General features: G+C 32.7%; 1 protein-coding gene across 1 annotated transcript; it reads right to left on the bottom strand.

The window, feature by feature from the left end:
* Positions 1-6,423: 6,423 nt before the first annotated feature.
* Positions 6,424-13,881, bottom strand: LOC107473218 (pectinesterase). The gene is made up of 3 exons (XM_016092767.3): positions 13,235-13,881; positions 12,149-12,683; positions 6,424-7,447 (listed from the first exon to the last, which is right to left on the bottom strand). Exons 1-3 carry the CDS (start codon positions 13,802-13,804, stop codon positions 6,756-6,758), a joined length of 1,797 nt encoding a protein of 598 aa, XP_015948253.1. The 5' UTR covers positions 13,805-13,881; the 3' UTR covers positions 6,424-6,755.
* Positions 13,882-24,147: the final 10,266 nt, after the last annotated feature.

The raw sequence follows: 24,147 nt of genomic DNA, 5'->3' as shown, positions 1-24,147 counted from the left end.
GGATTCGTGTACACTGGAAAATTTACATCTGCAGTGCAGAAGTGATATGATAAAATAGATCAATGAACAAAGAAATTAAACAAAGTGAACTCGTTACACTAATATGTTAGCACATCAAAGTCATCAATATTCAATAATCCGAAAAGAGAGGCAAGGAATTTGATTGAAGACAACAATACGCTACCTGCATGACTACGGGGACAGCGACGACGGAATCAGAAGTGGCCGCCGTGTCGGTTTGTGAGAGAGAGGGCCGAAGAGGGGGGGAGGAGGCAGGAGAGAGAATCGAGGGAGGTCAATTGCCACTCGACAACAGGTTGAATATTTTGATTATTTTCCTTTTCGGCTTTTTCCCGGTTTAATTTCAACCGGACCGATTCTAAGCCTAATTCACCAGATCCCGGCTACACTGCGTCTTGTAGAACAAGGTTTTAAAAATTAGACCAGTCATCAAACCGTTCTTATTATTATTTATTAATTTATTAGTTTAACCGGTTTAATTATTGTATAATTAGAATAATTATTTTATAATAAAATAAAAAATAAAATATAAATAAATACATTACAATATAATTATAATCTAATATAAATCTTAAAATATCATTTAAATTGAAATAATATAACAACCAAAGTCTTATAATGTTAATAAAATACCAAAGTTCAGAAAACCGGACCGGTCATTAAACCGCTCTAGTCACTTGTTCACTGGTTCACTGGTCTAACCGGTTCAACCGGTGGTTCAACCGGAAAAACCGTTTTAGAATAGAATAATAAATAAATTATAAATACACATTCTAAAATATAATTATAGTCTGATATAAATCTTAAAATATCTTTGAAATTTAAAACACTACATAAAACATTGTTATTAGCAGATACTTCTTGATTAATATTATCTTCCATAACTGAAATTAATAAAACATATATGAAATTAAAAAGTAAAAACAGCCAAGTCAGAAATTGAACAGTTCACATAAAGTCAGAAATTGATATTTACAAAAGGAAGCAATACAAGATAGCATATTAGAGTATAATATTGATATTTACATCAACAAAGTAGCTGATACTGCAAATGCAAATGATGTTACAATCTTTTAAATGAAACTCCATTTTTTTTCCACAACTCCAGGTATGAAACAAATCCTTCAGACATCAATCTGTATTTAAGACGATATGCATTGTATAAACATTAAACAATACTTGCCGAATGCAACCAAAGTTCATAATGGAAGAATCATTTAATCTTAACTGGGAAAAGAGAAGGGGGGGCACAAAAGATATGGAGCAACAAAGAAAAAAGAGCAACAGAAAACAGAATGTCTTTAGTTACATACCAAACCGTGTTTGTATAAAATTGACAAATAGAGAGCAACAGAAAACAGAATGTCTTTCGTTACAGAGCAAGTTCACAGTTCAAATTGACCAACAAAATAGAAATTGTGCAACAAACAGGAATTGAGCTGCAAAATAGAACATCAGCCACAGCCAGTTAATTTTCAGATTATTAATTTTTTATGCTAACCAACAAACAGGAATTGAGCAGAGGAACAAAGAAGGAAGAAGATGAGCACTGAGTAGAGGAAGTTTACAGAGCTAAGTTCACAGAAATTGAACAGTTCACAGATGAAGTTCCAGAAATTGAACGGTTCACAGAGCCAATTTCCAAGGTTCTGAAAATCGGACCGGTCATCAAACCGTTTTAGTTACTGATTCACCGGTTTATTGGTTCAACCGGTCTAACCGGTGGTTCAACCGAAAAAACCGTTTTAGAATAGAATACGCGTTATCATTATATTATAAACTAACAACATTCTAATAAATCATTAGAAAATAAACTATAAAACTCAAGCAATAAGTCATTTAGATATTTAATTGTATGTACCGTAAGAAATCGAAAAAAAGTTTATACTTTATACACATACCAAATCATGTGTTTATCATATTCACAAAAATGTCTGATTCAACCAAACAAATATCTCAAAAATGAACACAAAATGAATCATAATGAAACTGAATAAATGCCCTCTCCCTTAATAACTACCTCAGAAAGTGGCTGATTCCAACAATAAAAAAAAACATGCATAAATATAATGCTCTCGAGTGTTGTTATCACTTGAAACACTTGAAAAGTACCAAATGTATATGTATTACTTAGAAAAACATGCATTATCCAGTAAATTATAACAATGTTTCACTAGCCTTAATTCTATGAAGTTTCTCATGAACTAGATGTTTAGCACATAAAGTAAGATAAGAAATGTGACTACAAGTGCAGAAACAGAATATAACAAGAGGCGGGGTAGATCTTCATAGCTAGGACAGATAATTTCAAAGGCATATAATATATAGGACACACAGTATGAAGACGAATGGGTTTGTCTCCTCTTAGGGCAGCCTTTGGCAAGTTGCACTTTAGAGCATAAAGTACATCATCTAAAAGATAAAAGAACTACTGACATAACTACCTTAAAATAAGTAATTTTGCAGTTGCAATCTTCCCTCTAAATTGTAGGAGCAGCTCCACCATTCCAACATCAGATACAAGGCATGCCAAGTGAAGCACACTTCATCCAGCAACAAACATTATAAAACAAGCATAAAGTAACCACACTAAACCTGAAATCAATAAAGATAAACAAAAATAAAAAAATTTCAATAATGATTTGATTTCTAATTTTTGCAACAGACCATGAGCAAATATGAACAAAAAAATTAGGAGCCATCTGCAACTGGTGAACCAGTAAAACACTATCAGAGCCATTGAGCAATTAGAAAACACTAAAACAGAATAAAAGAGTAAGTATTAGGTGTTCTGGTTGATACAAATGATATAACAGAGTAAGTTTATTTTAATACACATGATTTAACAGAGTAACAGAGCAATCAGAAGTTCAAAACCATATACAAATTTGCAAATTTGTAAATTTTCAACCATCAGCAACCAGCAAATTCAAGAGTACAAGACAGATCTATCAACAACAGGAAATTACAATTTACAAAATATTCAGAACCAAACTTCAAACCAAGACCGAAGAAGAAGAATTGAAGAAAAATGGAACAAAAATTGAAGAAGAATAGCGAAGAAGAAGACCGAAGAACAACAATTTCGGAACTTCAAACCAAGAAGACCGAGCCCTCAGTGAAGATGAAGAGGAGAAGCCACTAACCTGGGTTCCATGCCGAGAAGCCAGTGAAGATGAAGAGGACATGCCGAGCAACTGGGTTCTGGACACGGGGAAGAGGAAGAAGCAGCGGCGCTGAGGACCTGGGGACGGCGGCGGCGTTGACGACCTGGGACCGGCGGCGGCGAAGAAGGGCTAGGGTTCCCTTTGCTTCAGAGTTCAGAGTTCTCCAATCCAGGGTGTGAGTGAGTGACGAATGAATTGGGGGAATAAGGGTTGGTTCACACTTCACGGATCTGTTTCTTTTTTTTTTTACAAATAGAAAACGGCGTCGCTTTATTCGAACCGGTCGGTTACCGGTCCGGTCCAACCGACCGGTTCGACGGTTTTTGTACGGTTTTTCTTCTAACGGTTTTGGATAGTGGACCGGATCGTTTATAGTGCTGGTTCCCGGTTAAACCGGTTTGACCGGCCGGTCTGATCCGGTTTTCAGAACATTGCCAATTTTCACAGAGCAAGTTCACACTTCACACAGTTCACAGTTCAGATTTTTTATTTCTTATGCTCAGCAGCAAACAGAAATTGAGCCGAGGAAACAAATTGACCAAACACAAATTAACCAACAAAATAAGACATAATTCTAAGTTCAGTTCACAAAAATTAAACATAATTCTAAGTTCAGTTCACAGAGGAAGTTCAATTTCATGCATGTTTCTACCGGGGGTCGATGGAAGAACATGAGCAGAGGCGAAGAACAAAGAAGATGAGCAGAGGACGAGTCACTCACCTGGGGTCGATGGAGAGCTACCGGTGTTGACTGTTGAGGACCGCCGACCGCGCGATGAGAGGGCTATTGCGTGCTGCTGTTGAGAAGATGAAGCCGATGGAGATGGAGGGCTACTGGGCAGGAACCAGGCGAAGATGGAGATTGAAGGGTTACTGGGGCTGAGGATGGCGACACCAGGGGAAGAAACGGCGACAGGGGGCTATTGTTCTTCCTTCTTCGCGGCTAGGGTTCTCCATGAATGAATGGGGTCGGGGGAAGAAAGGGGGGTAGGGTGCTCCTCGAGCGGGTCGGGTCAGTTTCTTTTTTTTAAATCATAAAACGGCGTCGTTTAGCGTAACCGGCCTATCACCGGTTCGGTCCAACCGGCCGGTTTTTGACCGGTTCTTAAGCGGTTTTTCGCTGCACGGTTTTCAGGAGAGGACCGGACCGTTTGTAGCGCCAGTTCGCGGTTAAACCGGTCGAACCGGCCGGTCCGGTCCGGTTTTCAGAACCTTATTTTTAGTATTTTTGATAATTATTTAGTCAGTATAAATATTAGATTATTTTTAATAAATAAATTTTGTTAATTTATATATATATATATTTAAAAATATGACTATAAATTATATTAATTTATATGTATAAATTTTAATAAATATAAATATAAATTATTACTAATTAAAAATAATATATTTGTTGAATGTGTAACATTCTTGACATAATAGTTAATACACTGAAACCAAATCCTATGTTTTTACACATACATATGGTTTCAAAGTAGGACAAGAATATTGCATATCCGTTTTCTTTTCATTCAAAGGCCAATTTCATTATTATTTTATTTTATTTTATTCTTTATGGATAGAAAGAACAATTTTATTGAGTAACGTAAGCTAGTTAGTAGTTACACAAAATGTTCCTTCCCCCTCCCTGCTTTTGTCTAAGTGGGCTGGGCTAATACAAAGAACTATACCACCTTAAGCAATATCCAAACCACCACCCAACGTTGTTGGTATCTTTTCTGACCAAAATGAAAAGGGTAGTTGATATATGAGTGAATATCCCATCCGCCCCTGACAATTATCTCAAAAGACAACGAGGTTCTCAAGAAAAAAAAACATCCAATCCGGCTCCTGATGATTTTTTTGGAACTGATTAGTCCCTGTGCCAAAAAAATAACATTGATTTTTTTTTGCACAGGAGTCTCATTGTCCTTTCGAGGTAATTGTTAGGGGTCGGGTTGGGTTTTTTTTTTATTAGGGGCCGTTGTCAGAGGCCGGGTTGAATTTTTTTTTTGTCAGGGACCTCGTTGTCTTTCGAGGTAATTGTCAGGGGCTGATTTAGGTTTTTCTCAAAAATTGTATGTAGACAAGAATATATTTTGTTATTTTTTAATTGATGATATCATTCATTTATTTTATGTTGTTTTTAAACTCTCTTTAATAGAAAATCTTATGATAGGTTCTTGCATTCATTAGCAATAATCTTTCCTTTGATAGATGATAGGCGATTGTCTTATCAAATAAGGGAACTTTTATTGACTAGCAATATCTTAGATAATGCAATTAGGTTATACTTATATTTTGTTGGCTAGAACTTGTGATATACCCTTAATTAACTTGCAATGGTACTACGAAATTGATTTGATTAATAAGTGAGTAAATCTCTTAATTACTTAATTTGGTTTTTGAAATTCTAATTTTATCATAATAGTCTTTTAGACTCAATTTCGAACATCATAATAGTTTCTGAGTCAATTTTGGTGTTGATTCAGCTGACAGAATATCACATCAGCACTCCGTCAACTGAATTACCACCAAAATTGATCCAAGAACCACTATGGTGTTCGAAGCTAAATCTGAAGGACTATTATAGTAAAATTGAAACCTTATGAATCAAATTGAGTAATTCGCTAAATCTGAAAAACTATTGTAGAAATTTATTCGTAATAAGCAGTTCAGATTTCCTTAAATAGGACTTGAGTTCCAAACTTAGTATATACAACAATTCTTAGAGAGACTCATTCATCAAAGTCATGTACGTGATCCAAATCGAGTTTAAATTAGTTGGAACGAAGCTCTGAAATCGGAAAAAAAAAAACTTGCAATTGCGTGTTCTTAATTCTCATCATCATTTAAAAACATAATATAACTTTCAACAATGCTAGGGAACCAACTCTATATAAGCCAAGAATCAGCCAACTGGTAACCAGATGTTGCTACTAATAGGCACACGGATGTTTCTTTTTCTTGTAAATTGGATGGTTTTGGATATGATTTCTATGTTTCATGTGTTACGCATTAATAAAACATAATTAATTATATGAAATCAACTAATGAATGATCAAAGCATCTGTTCCGTGATTCTCTCCTAACACTAACGTGGTCAACAATAATTTAACAAACAAATTAAATTATAAATTAATAAAACTAATTATAATTAATTATGTTGTTCTATTCTTGGCTGATTATTAGTTGGTTCCATATATTTTTCCTATAACTTTTAATCAATGAAGGCGGCCAAAACCTTGTCATATAATATGAATATAATAAACTTATTAATTCCAACCATATGAGCAACATTACAACAAATAAATTAAAGTAACATCAGCCTCATCTGTAGAGTAACATATGGCACTCCAAATAATACATCTTTTTTTTTTTTGATGATATCCAAATAATACATCTTAATCTCAATAATGATAATAATCACACCCTCCCTCATTTTCTCTTTCTCTTTTTAACCCAATTTTCCTCTACTATTCTAGTAGGTGTAAGGGGGAAAAAGAATAGACTCAAAGTGTCTTTTTTTTTAATAAATTTTTTGGACCATGAATGGACTCAATGTTAAGTAACAAATATAAATAATTATAACCCAAGAGAGAAAGGGAAGCCTGTTGAGCCCAACCAATTAGAACCCCCAATGAAGGCCCCAGCTGTAAAAGCCTGGGCCTCAGCAGCATTTGTAATTACCTTATAGCCCTTCCAGTTAACCCTAGCAGAAGTACCAGCCCCAGGCCCAGTATTTTGGTACTCTCTATAAACCAGAGTGTCCAATGCAAAGTCTCCATTCCACTCATGCCATCCAACAGGTTGAATCACATCGCTTATGGTGCTTTGCATGATCACGGTTCTAGAGTACTCCTTCCATGGCCTACCAAGGTAGGTAGGGAAACTCTTCTTCACAGGCTCCAAATCCGTGGTGGCACCAATCCTACATTTTTGGATCACAATTCCGGTGTTTTGGTTAGGGTCAACCCTGCCCTGCGCCGTGACCATGTTCTTCTGACCAGGGTCAGGGCGCCGGGCATGGATGTCGCAGTTTTGAAAAACTGCGGCTGAATTACCAAAGATAAAGTCGACGGTGCCCACGATGAGGCAATTGACAAAGAATTGACGGTTGTTGTGGACATATAAGGTGTCTTGGTAGGCGAGGATATCGCAGTTGTAGAAGGCTGAGAGGTCGCCACCGACTCGAAGTGCCACCGCTTGGTGCTTTGCTGCTCCGGCTGTGTTTTGGAAGGTTATGTCTCTTGCAAGAAAGTTTGCTCCCACAACGGCTGCAACCATATACATAAATTTGTAATTATTTATGAAATGTATTCAAAATAATTAAACAACCCCGCTACGTTACCAATAAAAATTCTACCAACTTCTCTCAACTCTTATTTATAGTATTGTTATGGATGTATCTAATAAAAATGTCTTTTTTATGGTTGTGTTTAATGAAAGTATTTTTGTAGATATATTTTCTGAATGTGTCTCCTTATACATGTATTTAAAATAATAAAATATAATAATTAATTATTATTAACAATAAATTAACAAATAATATATTAGTACCTTATATTTTTCCATAATTAAATGAATGCATATCTCATATTGTAATAAAAAAGTTTTTGAGTTCAAATCTTAAAAATAGCGTATACATGAGTATAATTTGCCTCGCTTCAAATCAAGATTATTATTATTGTAGTAAATCTAATGGTAATTCATATGTAAATAAATCAATGAATGATATAAAATGAACATATTTATCTACTTTTATGTAAAAGTTAATATCAATAATCATGCATGTTTTTCGGCTTATTTTGGATGAGATTATTTATGGCTCTTTGTCTTTTTATCCAAAATGAAACATTCATGAACTTATACGTACTCGATAGTGGTTGGGGCTTTGTGAGTAATAAGTATGTTGTGTGTGACGTGGGTTAAGTTTCAAATAATTTAACTAAGTTTCTTAAATTGGAAGATGCAAACTTTTCAACTACTATAGTTAGGAAAAAAAGGTGATACACAATAGTACATATTTTCCTTTCCTCTAGCACGAGATGCACATGTTCTTCTCAGCATAGAAATTAAATAAATTTGAACTACAGATACCATAAATAAATAAAACTAGCTAGCGATCTAGGCATGGTTAAATGGTTTGAATACATTTGATGAGTGGTCCTTATTACTACTACTTGTTTCTTTTGTTCATACATAAGGACAAATTTTGGAGACAAATTAGATTGTACAATTGCACATTTGCACATGTTCATGCATCTAAATGGGGTCATCAATAGGCTTCTCTAGTCTCTAGCGAGCAGCAAGTGGGGTGAAAATTAAAAAAAAAAAACCATATATATAGTGGGACATATATACATACAACTATACAAATACAAGCATGCTTGGAAGGTCACAATTTTAATATATTAGATTTCAAATGGGGTTACAACAATTAATTCAGAGAAAAGTTGGAAAGACATAAATACTAGAGGAAAGGTCATAAGCTATATATGTGGTATGAAGTATAGGACATGGTATAAGACAAGGTCATAACTCATAAGTTGGGTAATCTTTAATTATGACTAGCTAATAGATTATAGATCTAGAGAGATTAATTTCTAAGATGTTTATATGGCGAAAGATAGTGACAGTTCAGCCAAAAGATATAAAGTGTGGGTAGCATGCAAGTCTATGGGGCGTTTATGTTATAAGATTATTATTATTATTATTATTATTATTATAAAATAAATAAACAAATACAGATAGAGAGCCATGACAAATTGTCATGCATGATTGAAGGGAATAGGTTGGAAGGAAGCATCAAGGAATGTTCGGGCTTAAATAAAATAAAGTTAAGGCCTACGAAATTCAAACACTTAAGCTTGAAGCTGAAATATTCCGAAAAAGACAAAGGGAACCTAATGGAACAATATATGCATATATATAAAGTCATGTTAAATGGAAAAAGCAACCACTTTTAGCTGTAACCCAATTCCTTTTTCCATTTGAAAGAACATCTATATACTAAAAAAAAAAGGTTTTCCTAAGAAAGATAAATTAAATTGGGTAGAAATTCAAATCCATGCGATTTTACGTGTGAAGTTAATAACTAAGAGTCGTTAGATAATTTGACTAATTTGACTAAATTTTTAGATCGACTGCACTTGAGTTTTCACAGTTAAATTGTTAGGAATTTAAAAAAAAAAAGATTTCACGTGAAAATATATTAAAGCATCTTAAATAGTACAAAAGAATTTTTTTAAAATATTTTAATTCTCTAAGAAAAAAATCTAAGTGAATTTATTATTCTAAAATTTTTTTCTTGTGTGCCACATGCATTGGGCCATTAAAAGAGGGACCGGGTCCTTTTGCCCATAAGACTATAAGATAGCGTTTGTTTTCAGGTACTGAGACAGAGACTGAGAGATTGAGACTCAGTATTGTGTTTGTTAGTTCAGAGACTGGTACTAAAATTTTTGTCTCTGTCTCTAAAATTTCAATATTTCAATATCTCCAAACAGTAGGGACACAGGGGACTGAAATTTTTAGAGATGGAGACTAAAATTTTAATAACATTTTATACCTTAAATACTTTCATTTCAATTAATTAATTTCAATTTTACCCTTTGTGCAAATTAAATTAGAGTTTCATTGTTGTTTCAATTCCTGTCTTTCATTTTACACCAAACAAAATATTGAAATTTATTTCAATCCCTGTCTCTCAGTCTCTGTCTCTCAGTCTCAGTCTTTCTATCTCTATCTCTCCACCAAACGCTACCTAACAGTATAACTCCACAACCACAAGTTAGCTATTCTTAATTATGACGTCAGCATGATTTTAATATAGGATAATATATTAATATTATATAATTGACAAAATTTATTGTGTTTTGTTAGTACTTAACTAATATTTTATATTCTAAGTATTAACTTTTAAATCTTAACTTTTGAACTCTAATTCTTAATAATATAAAAAATAAAGTATTAATTTAAAAATATTGGTTAATATTAATAAAAAATATTTGCTCCCATTTTTTTTTAATATATAGCACATTCTTATTGGTTAAAAATTATTTACTTCGTAATTAAGAAAGAGAACAAAAGTACTATTTATATATTTCTTCTTTATGTGCATGAATTCATTAAGAGATGAAGAAAAAAGACTAGTAAATAGTGATGTATAAATAATAATATTTTTTAATTTAATTTACATAATATTTCTTTTTTTTAGCATGATAAGATATATGTTTTGATCTTCTTTATTGTATTTCAATCATAAAAACGTGTATGAAATATTTCGAAGAAAAGTCATGAACATGCAACATTAATTTCATCTTTCTAACAGGACACTATTAAACTTTGATTTCTCCATATATATAGCAGAAAAGCCAGTGTGTGAAAAGTTAATATATTTGACAAAAAGATATAACTATGATCAAAAGTCAAAATTGAAGAATCCATGTGCATGCTAACCCGCCCCCTTATTTTATTGAAAATGATAGCTTTTATTGAAAAAAAAAAAAGATAATTATACTAATTATGATGAAAAATAGGGTTATGACATATAAGTATATAACACTAACACTAAACATATAATATGCTGTGGCCCAAAAATTTTGTTGTTGTCTTACAGCTAAGCCTCCATCCCCGAAATTAAAGGCATTAATGTGTATATATATATATAGATATATATATTTATTTATAACACATGATAGCAAGCACTAACCAATGATATGATGGTGAGTGTTGCTCTAACCATGCATATATTTATAGGCCATCCATGTTAAGTATCCGATCCCTTAAATTAAGCTATTGATTATTTAATTTACACTTGAACCTTTTTCAATTATTGGGTGGAATTAGAGTGACGGAAAGCATGCCAGCTTTTCAATCTTTTCCACTCTTTGAGGAAGATAGACACATACCCATATTGGTAAATATAAAAGAATTAGGAACTCTTGCAAATTAAAGCTATTGTTTATCTAGAGTTCTTTTTGGTATTTTGTTGGAAATTCCTAAGACATCCAATACTAGAAGAGTAGAAGGATCTATATCATGTATTGGTGCAAATTAAAGAACAAGTTGCATATGACACTTTATGCGCATCGTTTCCTTGCGCTAAATTTCATACTCGTTTTGGAAGGGAATGCTTTGTTGATCACATAATATAAAGATCGTCTAATAAGTTCTAAGTTCTAATATTAGGCGAATGCTACGGTGCAATTATCACTTTATCTATTAATTACTATTTAGTTCGTTTCAAAATATCTATAATTTTAATATTTTCATCATTCATATATATAATTAAATATGTTTTGATATTAATTATTAATTAATTAAGTTATAAATGTGCTAAGCAAAAAATTATTTATCTTTAGAAAAGTTTGTATAATTATTTAGCCATTACTATTAATTTATATTATGAACTTCATTCATTTTTTTTATTTTTCTCTTCATTTAAATTTAATTGGTGTCCAAATGAATATCAACTTTAATATACAAAATATCTAGCATTTTGATTCCAACTTAATAAATATTTAGAATGAATATATAGAGAAATTTATTTATTTTTTAAAAATAATATATACATTAAAATTAACTATCAAATTAATCATAATAATATAATATGTATTTTATATTTGAGCATACTGATAGATTATTAATGTAAAGTATCATGATTGTTTATTTATTAATCTCCTAACATCCCTCGTAAAAAAAAACATAAAATAAAAAACTGACAACCCTACTTGCATCCAATATTCCAATTCCAATATAAGACATCAAATAATTGGCGACTTACAACTCACAAGTATATAACCGTTAGCCAAACCATTTATTTATCCTTTTCTTTTAAATTAAAAAAAATAAAAAATAATTACTTAATTAATTAATTAATTGATTTTATTTCTTATCTAGTGCAAGTTAAAGTAATTAATAAATTAGGGTCATGAATGGAATCTAACTAAAGTAGAAAATGAACAAGATCTTACCGACGGTGGCGGAGTTGAAGGTGGTGTCGCCATCTTTAACGTTTCTACTTCCGGTGATAATGGTGTTGGTTCTTCCATCTCCCAAGAACATTATATTCGTCTTCTTCTTCGGCACCTCAACATTCTCTCTGTATACACCAGCTTTGATCTTAATCACATACCTCTTGCTACTCTTCTCCGGCGCCGCCTTCACCGCCTCCGACACCGTCTTGAAGTTCCCGCTCCCGTCCGCCGCCACCACAACGTCCGCCTCCACCGTCGCCGCCTGCAACAGCCTCCTGTCACCAACCGACATCCACTGCGGCCACTTTACTCCCTTCTCGTCTTCTTCTTCCTCCATCATCATCAACTTCCTTCCTCCGTTCGCCGTCGTCATCATTTTCTGCTCGTAGTTTGCGATGTCGGTGTCGGTCATGTTCTTCGCCATAGCCAATGCGTTGCTGCACATGTGCTCCACGTGTACCTGACCTTCTTCTAGAGCCTTCCTTACTTTCTTGTCCGCCGCGTCGTGCGAGAAACCGTCCAAGCAAGTCACCTGATACAGGTTCATTGTCGCATTACGGTTAGTTATAACTAACTCGCTCACTCAGTTAGCTTATTATTATTATTCCGTTAGAGTTTGTTACAGTCAGTTAGTTAGTTTGTTCACTCAATTAAATCTGTTAGAACTTGAAAATTAAAGCTCCTTCAACCACCACCATTAAGCTGCGCTCAAGAGGTGGTTTGGAATTTGGATAAGCCCAAAAGCTACCGAAATTTCAATTTCAATTTATGCTTATTAATACCTCAAAATATTAAGGCGTTTTAAATTGATAAATGCAGTAAAAAAAATTTAGTCAATGGCGTCATTTTGCTTCTTTCATTTTCTGAAGGAATAGTTTGTTTGTTGTAAACTTGTAATAATAAAAGATTTAGTCAAACTTAAAATTCCAACAACTACCTCACATTTCAATTTCAACTTGAAAAATTATATTTAAAATGTTATGTGACGATTTTTAACTATATAAATTTTCACTTAGATTAAATTACTTAACATATAGTCATATATATACTATCGTCATCTCATAAAGACATTAGTTCGCTGACCTGGTTGGTTATGGCGGCACTGATAAGAGTGTTGAGATCATCGGCGTGCTGGTAGAGAGTCTTCTTGTTAGAGTTAGGATAGAGCTTGATGTCCTCGTAGGCCTGATGGAGCTCGTCAAGGGACTCGTCAATGGTCTCGAGGCAGTCGTGGAGGGCGATCCTCTCCCTGTGGGTGAGGATCTTCTCCCGCTCCTCGAGAATCTTCTTGATAACAAAGAAGTTGTGCTCGACGGTCCTACAAGTAACGTTGAGGGACAATTCAATGACATCTTTGTGAGAAGTGACCTTGTTTGTCACCCCAGGCTCGGAGGAGACGGCGGAGAAACAGAGGTCTTGGTAGAATGTGGAGCTGCAAGCGCTTTTGATGATGGTGTGGGAGTGGTGGGAGAGTGCGAGAGAGGAGGAGGAAGAGGAGGTGTTGTTTTTGTGGGAGTTTACGCCGGCGACTATGGCGACGACGGAGGCGACAAGGAGGAGGGTGGCGAAGAAAGACAAGAAGAGCTTCTTTTTCTTGTTGTTGTTAGTGGAAGAATGAGTGAGTTGGGTGAATGCTTGTTTTAACTTAGACATTGGGTGTGATGTTTTGTAGTGGTTAAACAAAGCTAAGAGAGGAGTGCACAAAGAAGGAAGCTGATAAGAATGGTCATATATAGTAGTAGCATAGTGGACAATGGCCATCTCTTATTAATTATAATTTTTATATATAAATTAATAAAATTTATTTATTAAAATAATTTAATATTTATATTAATTAATTATTGGCTAAAATTATTAAAATCTGTTAACCTTAAAGATTCTCTGTAAGAATATACATAAAAATATGACATGTAATAATAAATTTTTTTAAATGCTTTTGGTGTTTGTTAGTTGTTGAAAGTTTTGAAACTGGTGTATTTACAGCACATTTTTAATTATAAATAAATTGAGAAAGAAATAGATGATATTTTAGAGTATTTATTATATTTTAAAATAGGAAAAATCTAGGGGCCAACAGTTTTATTAAATTTTGGCTAGCATGTAACCAGCAGAGGAAGGTGAGCCATTGGATGAAATCTCATACCAATCTCACACCATCAAATTATCATTGATGACTAATTGATGGCTAAAAATCACAAAAATTACTGACCCCTACCATTGCTCTTTAAAATATTGTTTTCCAAGCTCGTTTTCCCTTTTATCTATTTCCTTACTCGTTTCATTTAAAGGGATTTAAGAAAAACCTACTATGTATATTAAAATATATTATTTGTACTTTAAAATTAATTATTATAATTAATTATTAATATATTTTTTTTATATTTTGAAAAATATATTTTAATTTTAATATATATATATATATATAAAAGTTACGTTGCAGAGACTTGTCTCTTTGTTATTTTGTTTTATTTGATACAGGAACGTGTATCTTACATTCTTACTATCTTTATTTTGTAAGAGTTTCTCGCGGATGGTTATTCCGTAAAAAAATTTAACTCACAGATTTCTTCTAATATATTCTATGTGCTTATTACATACATACACGCTAGTACTAGTGGAAAATTATTTGCCGTGTTTAATTATATTGTAATATAAACCCTAATTTCACTAAAAGTATATATATTTTAGTTATGAAATGTGACATTAATCAGGTCGAATTTATCTTAAATATGATCCGAATCGGATACGAAAATCATACTAAATAAAATAGATAAATTCAAACTCTTTAAAATATGTCTTTTGGTCCAAACCTAGTTTAGAGTAGAGCTGATTCTTGCGCGCTCCAAGTTGATATTGTTGTTAAAAAAGAAGATTAAATGAGTAAAATAAACTTAATTTTATTGAATTGAACTTAAAATAGTATGTATACTATCTAAAGTCTAAACAAACGATAATGCCGGGAGATAAAAAAAAAAACTAAAACTTGTCTTATTTAATATTTATTAATTATTACATAAAATAAGTTTTGACTGTTTTTGGCTAATATCTTTTTATTACTAAATATTTTTACTAAACAAAATATAATTGAATTTAATTCAATTTTTATTTTGTATCATCATAATAAATTTGGATTCTCTAAATTTTAGATTTTTATTTTAAAAAATAAAGTAAGATCTCTTACTATTAAATATTTTCTCTCTCATATTTTTTTTTACCTATAAAATAAATAATAATAAATTATATTTTATTTTCTAAAATAAAATTTAAAATTTAGAATATTCAAATCTCATCATAATAATATGAAAACATTATATTTAATTTTTGGTCCAAGTGAATTGATTATGGATTAACCCCATCAAGCTCTTAATTAGCTCTTTGAGAATTTTTAGAAATACATATATAGCTCACACGCCAAAAGCTTTTACTCTATTGTGTAAAATACTCATATATATGCATAAATAATGTGTTTGAGTCTGCACTTTGTATTATTATTGGTGTGCAACCATGAGTGGTTACTTGACTTCATGCTTTCTTCCTTTTTTTTTTTTGAATTCTTTATATTAAACAAAAGAAAAAGTAAACATAACTTTTCTCTCTCACTCTCTAGCTTTCTATTTATTATTTTTTTTTCCTTTATATGCCATGTTACAAAGAACCATTGGCCCACAGGACATATTATTTCCTCCTATTAGAGAGATTTTTAAGATCTTATGGAATTCTTTATGCACTTATTTAATTTCGTGTGTTTATATTTAATAGGCACATTGCATGCATATTTGATATTAAAACCTTAAAAGTGAACAATTTAATATTTGACGTTAGATATTACTAATATATTTTGGAGATTTCATATGACTGCATGGGTTTATATTTTAAATTTCTCAAAATTGATCTTTAAAGTCTTAAAGCAACACAAGTTGCAATATTTATTTTGATAGCATATATTATTATTATTTTTTTAATTTTAACATATGATTGCAGCTTTTCTAGCTTTTGATATTACACCTTAAATTACATAGACATCTATATTAAATTCGTCTATTAAAACACATGTTGCAATCAAATTACTTTCTTCATGGATGGTATAAACCCAATTATTCCAAAACTCCATTAATTTGTACTTTCCCTTAAAAAAATTGGATAAAATATAGCTTTAAAAAAAATTTGTTGCATGGAATAGAATGTCGTGTTTTAGTAATATCAAATTGCACAAATTTTAACTAGTTATTTATATTAGAAATTGATGGCTAAAGTAATATGTTTGTTTACTATTTAAAACCATAATTAACTCAAACTATTAATTAAAACTAACATTAGATATATAATCATTTGTGTCTCTTTATCTAACAATTTAAATTTTTGAATATCTGATTTTATAATATGATATCAAATTTTCGATGCTTGTTATCTCTGAAAAAATAAAAACACATTGCCAAAAAAGCATCTCAAATAAATAATTCGTGGATGCGATATCTTGACATAGAATTATCGCTTTAGTGAATAGTTTGTAAATATTTTAATAATAAGTTTTTAAGGAATATGAAATTACAAAGAATAGAGACATAGAGTGATGGATATATAACCAAACATGTCAAAATTTCTTTGGGAAGAAAAAAAGTTATGTGCCAAAAGAGCCAAGAAGAAAAACATGTGAATTCGTCAAGATATAGTACGAATTTTACCGTGTGACATGAATAGTCATGACCTTAATTATTAGTCTTGTTATTACAATATTTATGGGAAATAAAGCTTTCTGCTTACTCATTTAATAATTTATATAGTACAATAAAATATAGTACATATCAATATAATTAGGGTTTAGTTGTTATTATTAGTAATTGAAATTTTATTTTAATAAATGTACGATAACTACATTATAGAAACTTAAATTTTTTCATTTTTTTATTAAAAAAAATATTAATTGATAACTATTTTTAATTTTAGCTATTAGATTATAATATTAACTTAAGTAGACGAATGAATTAATTATTCAGTCAATTAAAATTAATTTTTAAGTGATATTTTTAATATGTATTTTTGAAGGTGGCGACTCCAATGAAGATCTAATTATTATCATCATGTGAATATATATTATTTTGACCATTAGATGATAAATTATAAGGTTTGATTTTATTTATTTAAAATGTTGTAAAATAAATAAATTACATTTTTTATACAAAAATCATTATGAAAAGATGTTTTTGACATCTTCATAGGAGTAGTTGCCATTTTTGAAATAGATGTTAGCTAAACCCATTTAATAAGGGATTCAAGGTGAAGCTTTCTTTCTCATTTATGACGTGTTTGTTTGTGTCAACAATCCCAACAGAAAAACAAGACACAAAGGTATGCCTATAAAAATCAACAATATCTTTGCTTACGGCCCCTCATGAAAGGCACACACGAGATAGAGCACATGTATGCGCACCAAACAGCTCCGATCTTCAACTTTTGTATTCTAGCTTTTGGAATTTTCTGAATAATCATTTGGATATTTAATGGTTAATATATATACAGTGTCAAGGATAATCTCTTCCACAATATCAAGTTCTTAGTCACAGAAAACATGTGAATAATTGTTCAAAAATGTCATGTGAATATTAAAATTAACTATTATATATTTGTATATAAATAAATGTGTTATTTGATTTATTTTTAATGTATATTTATATTCTAATATATATTATATAATAGCTCATTTTACTATACGTCTAGCATAGTTATGGTAATTGTTATATTTAATACTTTTTCTAATTGATTGTATATGATAATTTTTTTAAAAATATTATTTATATATTATATGATATATAAATATATATGTAGTTTAACTCATTTTTAATATGTATATACAGTTCAAGGCTTTGAAATAAGTGATTTTACTGTTAACAAATTTAAAATTAAAAATTCAAATTCAAATTTTTTAAAAAATTTTAATACCAAATCAATAATTATATATAGTACATATTCGATATAATACATTTTATGGGAACACAATATTTGTTTTGTGGTAATATATATATGTATATATATATTACTTAGCTTTTACAAGACAAAATAATTATTGTTTTTGATTTCTTCCATTCATAATATAATTGTGCCCAAAAACAGTTGGAAGAAAATTAAATCTGATTGATCATGACAACCCAACCTCTGCTTCTATAGTCAACTACTCATAAATAAAAGTATCATATAATTTTTTTAAAATGGGGTATCTATAAAAAATAGGAAAAATATAGGTAATTGTTCATATCTGGCCCAACGCTAAGATTCAGGCCCAACGCTAAGGTTCAGGTCCAAACTACAGATCCAACCACAAGGTTGGGCTCCTCAGAACACCGACCTTTTCTTTAGAAGTCGGTTCTCCCCACGACTTGCTCTAAAAAAGTCGGGAGCAAAGATTAGCTGGCAGATAATAACTGCCCCTAAAATTTCTCAACCCACTTCCAAAAGTCATATCATAACCTCACTAAAATAAAGGGACGGTTATCCACCCTAAAAGGTGGAACTACTCCAACGGAGTTATTGGTTCACCACTATAAATACACTGACACCCTTCAGGTATTTCTAAGTCTCAATACTCTCTTGACCTGCTCACACCCTTGCTAACTTAGGCATCAGAGTGTCTTTGTAGGTACCACCCCCCATTCTCTCACACTCACAAGTCGGAAGGAGTCTCTAAAGGTGCAAACTCGCTCAAAGGCTTCCTCCCTTATACGATTAGGTCAACCCAACGAATCCAGCCCATTAACCTCTGATTACCCAACGTAATAGTAACCAACTACAATTTTAAATAATATATAAATAATGTGAATTAATAAAGTTAAAAGAATAAATTAATCTTAAATTTAATTAGTAGTATTAAATTAGAGTGTAGTATATTTTTATTTGATTAGTGATTGTTAATATTGTTTAAGATGGTCATTATTTATCTAGCACTCCCCATAAAAATATTGATCCACTTATTAAGTTATTATGGTAATAACTATACATGCCACCATTAACTCCATAATTTAATTGATTATTAGGTTATCATATTTCAAAGAAACTTCTCTTCTCCCTTGAACGACCAAGAGTACGTATTTAGGCCAGTCATATATTGTTTTAAATACGTATACGTATTAATATTTGAATTATATATAGCCAGCTTAAAATAAAGCATTATTATATTGTAGTAGCAGTGGCGATGTTTATTGTTTTATAGCAAAACCCAAAAAACAAGAGTCTCAAAGCGTAATAAAGAATAATTATTTTAACATTAAAAAAATCAACTAGATCTGGGGCATATATATCTTTATTTGGAAGTATTTGATTTGCTTTTCAAATAAATGGTCACAGAATGATGGTGCATTCAATCAATTAAGACTTTAGCTACATTCAGTTAAAGTCGGTTAAAAATTAGTTATAAGTATTAGACTGGACACAATTAGTTAGTTTTATTCTATTAGCTTTTTTAATCAATTAGTTAGTTGAATATTTCTCTCAACTGTCTTTATATATATACAGATTACACGATAAAAAACTGTGTTGAAACATTAATTTAATACAATAAAAATTTACTCTACTTTTTTTTTAATTCTTCTCTCTTCTTTTTCTCTTTTTTTTTTTTATTAAGACCTAGTACCTTTCATGGTATCAGAACTTCACAGAATATGCAATTATGGCTGAAGAATAAGCAACATTTGCTGCACCGCAACAAAGTTTTACATCCTCTCCGATCTCGATGAAATTCGATGAGGACAATTTTTCTACAATGGAAAGACCAAGCTGAATCTACGATTGAAGGACACAATCTGCTACATCACATAACTGGAGAAAGGATACCAACACAATTCAAGAAAAATGGTGAAGTAAATCCTGAATTCCCAGTCTGGAAGAGGCAGGACGCTCTGCTGAAATCATGGCTCTTGGTCTCCATGACAAAGCCTTTCACCACAAGAATAGTTGGATGTGTGTATGCGTATGAGATATGAAAATGTCTAGATGATCATTTCACTTCTCAAATCAGAGCAAAGATTATACAGTTGAAGCACAAACTCAGCACTATCAAGATGGGGAGTTCTGTGAACGAGTATGTACTTGCGTTGAAAAGCACCATAAATGCGTTAGCATCACAGTTGGTGAGCTCGAAGCATTTCTTCTAACACACGAAAGAATGCTTGAAAGGTTCAGGAAACCAAAATCTTTTGTCCAGGTCAATCTTGCTCACATAAGAGGTAAAGGATTCAGAGGAGACTTCAGGAGTGGAAGATCAGGTAGAGGAGGAAGATTTTCATACAATGACTACAATAGGATCGATTCAGGACAAGGACAATTTCAGAACAGCAAATTTCAAGGCAATCAAAGTAATTCCGGATCTGTTGCTCAATACAGTGACAACTTAAGATTTACACAACGAGGCTACAATAAAAATTCAAGAATGGTGCAAAATGATGATATGAACAATAGAAGAATGGTGAACGGTGAGAGACCTGTGTATCAAATATGTGATAAGTTTAGTCACACTGCTAAGAATTGCTGGTACAGATATGAGAGAGATAATAGGTATGGAAGAGCTGATTCAAGATCTGAGCCCAATTCACAAAATTTACAAGCGAGCTCTCAACCTCAGACACTGCTAGCAACTCCTTCTACAATCCAAGATCTAAACTGGTACCTGGACTCGGGGGCTACTCATCACATGACCTCGGATAAGCAAAATCTGATGAAAGGACAAGTCTATGAAGGGTCAGATCAAGTGATTGTAGGAAATAGTTCAGGTTTGCAAATCAATCTTGTTAAAAATCTCTTTTTAAATCTGATTTGAGCAATAAGGAGTTTATTCTGCAAAAATTATTACATGTGCCTGACATCACTAAAAACTTGTTGAGTGTATATCAATTCTGCTATGAGAATACAGTGTATTTTGAGTTTCATTCTAATAAATGTTGTGTCAAATCCCAGGAAACCAGTGAAGTAGTAATCCAGGGAGATGTTGAAAATGGTAATGTACAAATTCCTTCATTTCACACCAGCAACTAAATCTGCCTATGTCTCAACTTTGTGCAGCAAGGATACCTTCTTACTTTGGCACAATAGGTTGGGGCATCCCTCCGATAGTGTAGTAGCCACTGTTCTGAAATCTTGTAATAGCAATGTCCATTTTGATTCCAATAAGTCAGTATGTGAAGCCTGTTGTGTAGGAAAATCTCATCAAATGTCCTTTTCCTATTTCTGATTCTATGTACACAGCACCACTTCAAATAGTATATTCTGACATTTAGGGTCCTGCCCCTACACCTGACACTAATGGAAACTTCTATTTTGTTTTGTTCTTTGATGCATTTTTTAAATTTTCTTGGTAGTACCTTATCAAAGCAAGGTCTCAGCTCAAATCAGTATTTACTTCTTTTCAACGTATGGTTGAATTGCAATTAGATACTAAGTTAAAAATATTACAAACTGATAATGCTACTGAATACACCAGTTTAGCAAAAGAATTGTAGGCACAGGACATCATACACAGGTTCTCATGTCCTTACATAAATCAACAGAATGACAGTGTTAAAAGGAAAAACATACATGTAGTGGAGAAAGGATTGTCAATACTGGCTAGAGCTGGCATGTTTACCAAATACTGGGGAGAGGCCTTCTCTTCAGCAACAAACCTAATCAACCAACTCCCTACACCTACACTAGACAATGCATCACCTATGGAAAAGCTCTTTGGAAAGAAGCCGAATTATGATAGTTTAAGAGTATTTGGCTATCTGTGTTCCCCTCATCTAAGGCCCTACAACAAGCATAAGCTATATTTTTGTTTTGCTCCCTCTGTGTTCATAAAGTACAACTCAGTACATAAGGGTAACAAATGCCTTACACAAAGTGGCAAAATAGTGGTGACCAGAGATGTAGTCTTCAATAAAAACAGATTTCCTTTCAAAGAGGAAAATTTTCTGATCAACAAGCCAGAAAAAGAGAATCCAGGCACCAACCAACATGCTCCACCAAGAATATTACTGCTACCAAGTCTCATACCTTAACTGAACCCTCCAACCTCACCTCAGCCAACCACAACAAACACTAGCACATCTTCAACTTCAGCTTTATCGCCTAATGCATCACCTATAAATCCCACACCACCAACTGAAATCTCCTACCACCAGTCAGTTACACAACCTATAGCACCATCCAGTCTTGCCATTCCAATTTTCTTCTCTGACCTGGAAGTTGTCCTACTCGCACTACCAGATGATGCTGCTCAAACAAAATACTATAGTGTACATCCTATGATCACAAGAAGTAAAAATGGCATCTTTAAGCCAAAAGCTCTCCAAGCCACTATTGAGTCTAGAAGTGTCAAAAAAGCATTATTTCAGCCTGATTGGAAGAAAGCTATGGATAATGAGTATGAAGCTCTAATGAGAAATCACACATGGAAACTGATACCACTGCCATAAGGAAGAGAAGCCATTGGAAGCAAATGGGTGTTTAGAGCCAAATACAATGCTGATGGCTCATTGTAGAAGCACAAGACTAGATTAGTTGCACAAGGGTTCTCCCAAAGGCCTGGATTTGATTTTAATGAGATGTATAGCTTTGTAGTAAAGCCAACCTCAATAAAAGTAATTCTCACAGTAGCATTGTCAAATGAGTGGAATATTAGGTAGTTAGATGTCAATAATGCATTTCTTCGTGGAGACTTAAGTGAAGATGTCTACATGAGGCAGCCTCAAGGATATGTCAGTGGAGACGGCAGCCTAGTTTGCAAACTCACCAAGGCACTGTATGGGCTAAAACAAGCACCCAGGGCTTGGTATCACAAACTTTGCACAACACTTCATCACTTGGGTTTCACTGCTACAAAGTCAGATGTTTCAGTATTTTCCAGGTTTACAAGAGGAGCTAGCTTATGGATTGCACTTGCACTTGCACTTGCACCAGCATAACAACATGCAATTCACTGCCTATAGTGACTCTGATTAGGGTGGTGATCCAGATGACAGGAAGTCTACAGGAGGCTTTTGTGTGTTCTTGGGCAAAAATTTCATTTTTTGGAGTGCAAAAAAGTAGACTATTGTAGCAAGGTCTAGCACTGACGCTGACGCTAATTATAGAGCCCTGACAGATTTGGAAGCTGAACTAATATGGCTCAAAAATCTGATGATTGAATTAAGAGTTGATGTTCTGGCCCCTCTCATTGTGATAATCTCAGTGCAGTGTTACTGGCTGCAAACTCCATCTTACACTCAAAGTCAAAGCACTTTGATCTCCACTTTGTTCGAGACAATGTAACAAAGAAAATAGTTGTCAGTCACATCCCTGGTTCAATACAAGCAGCATATGTGTTTACAAAAGCTCTCCCCAGTACTGTATTCTTGCAATTTCGATCCATGCTTAATGTAACACAAAACGGGCCATGGGCCAAGTAGTAAAGAAAGAAGTATAGTCAGAAGAGTCAGAAACTGGGAGCCATGAGAAGAAGAATTTCAAGTATGAAGAAGACTCAAAACTGGTGGAAGAAGTAGAAGAATCTCAAAGTAGGACGATGACAGAATAATGGTGCATTCAGGCAGTTAAGGCTTCAGCTGCATTCAGTTAAAGTCAGTTAGAGAGTGTAGCCATGAGTGTGGACACAGTTAGTTAGTTTTATTTTGTTAGCTTTCCCAACCAATCAGTTAGTTGAACATCTCTCCCTCCCAACTGTCCTTATATATACACAGACTACACTGTAAGAAACTGTGATGAATCATTAATTCAATACAACATAAATTCACTCCACTATTCTCTCAACTCTTCTCTCTTCTTTCTCTCCTTCTTCTCTACTAAGGCCTGGTACCTTTCAAATGGAAATAAAAGGATTAAGCAAGTATGGGGTTTTGGATCCAGTTTTGTACATATAATAATTTATTGACCAATGACTGACTCTTAAATAGAGTTTAAATTTGTGATAGATTAATCATTAATCTGTTGGATTGAAAAATATTATGGGTAACAAAAAAAGTTATCTACTTATATAT

Source organism: Arachis duranensis, chromosome 2, assembly GCF_000817695.3.
Source record: "Arachis duranensis cultivar V14167 chromosome 2, aradu.V14167.gnm2.J7QH, whole genome shotgun sequence".
Classification (NCBI taxonomy): domain Eukaryota; kingdom Viridiplantae; phylum Streptophyta; class Magnoliopsida; order Fabales; family Fabaceae; genus Arachis; species Arachis duranensis.
Note: the sequence above shows the minus strand (reverse complement) of the source record. Positions and strands in the feature narration are given on the sequence as shown.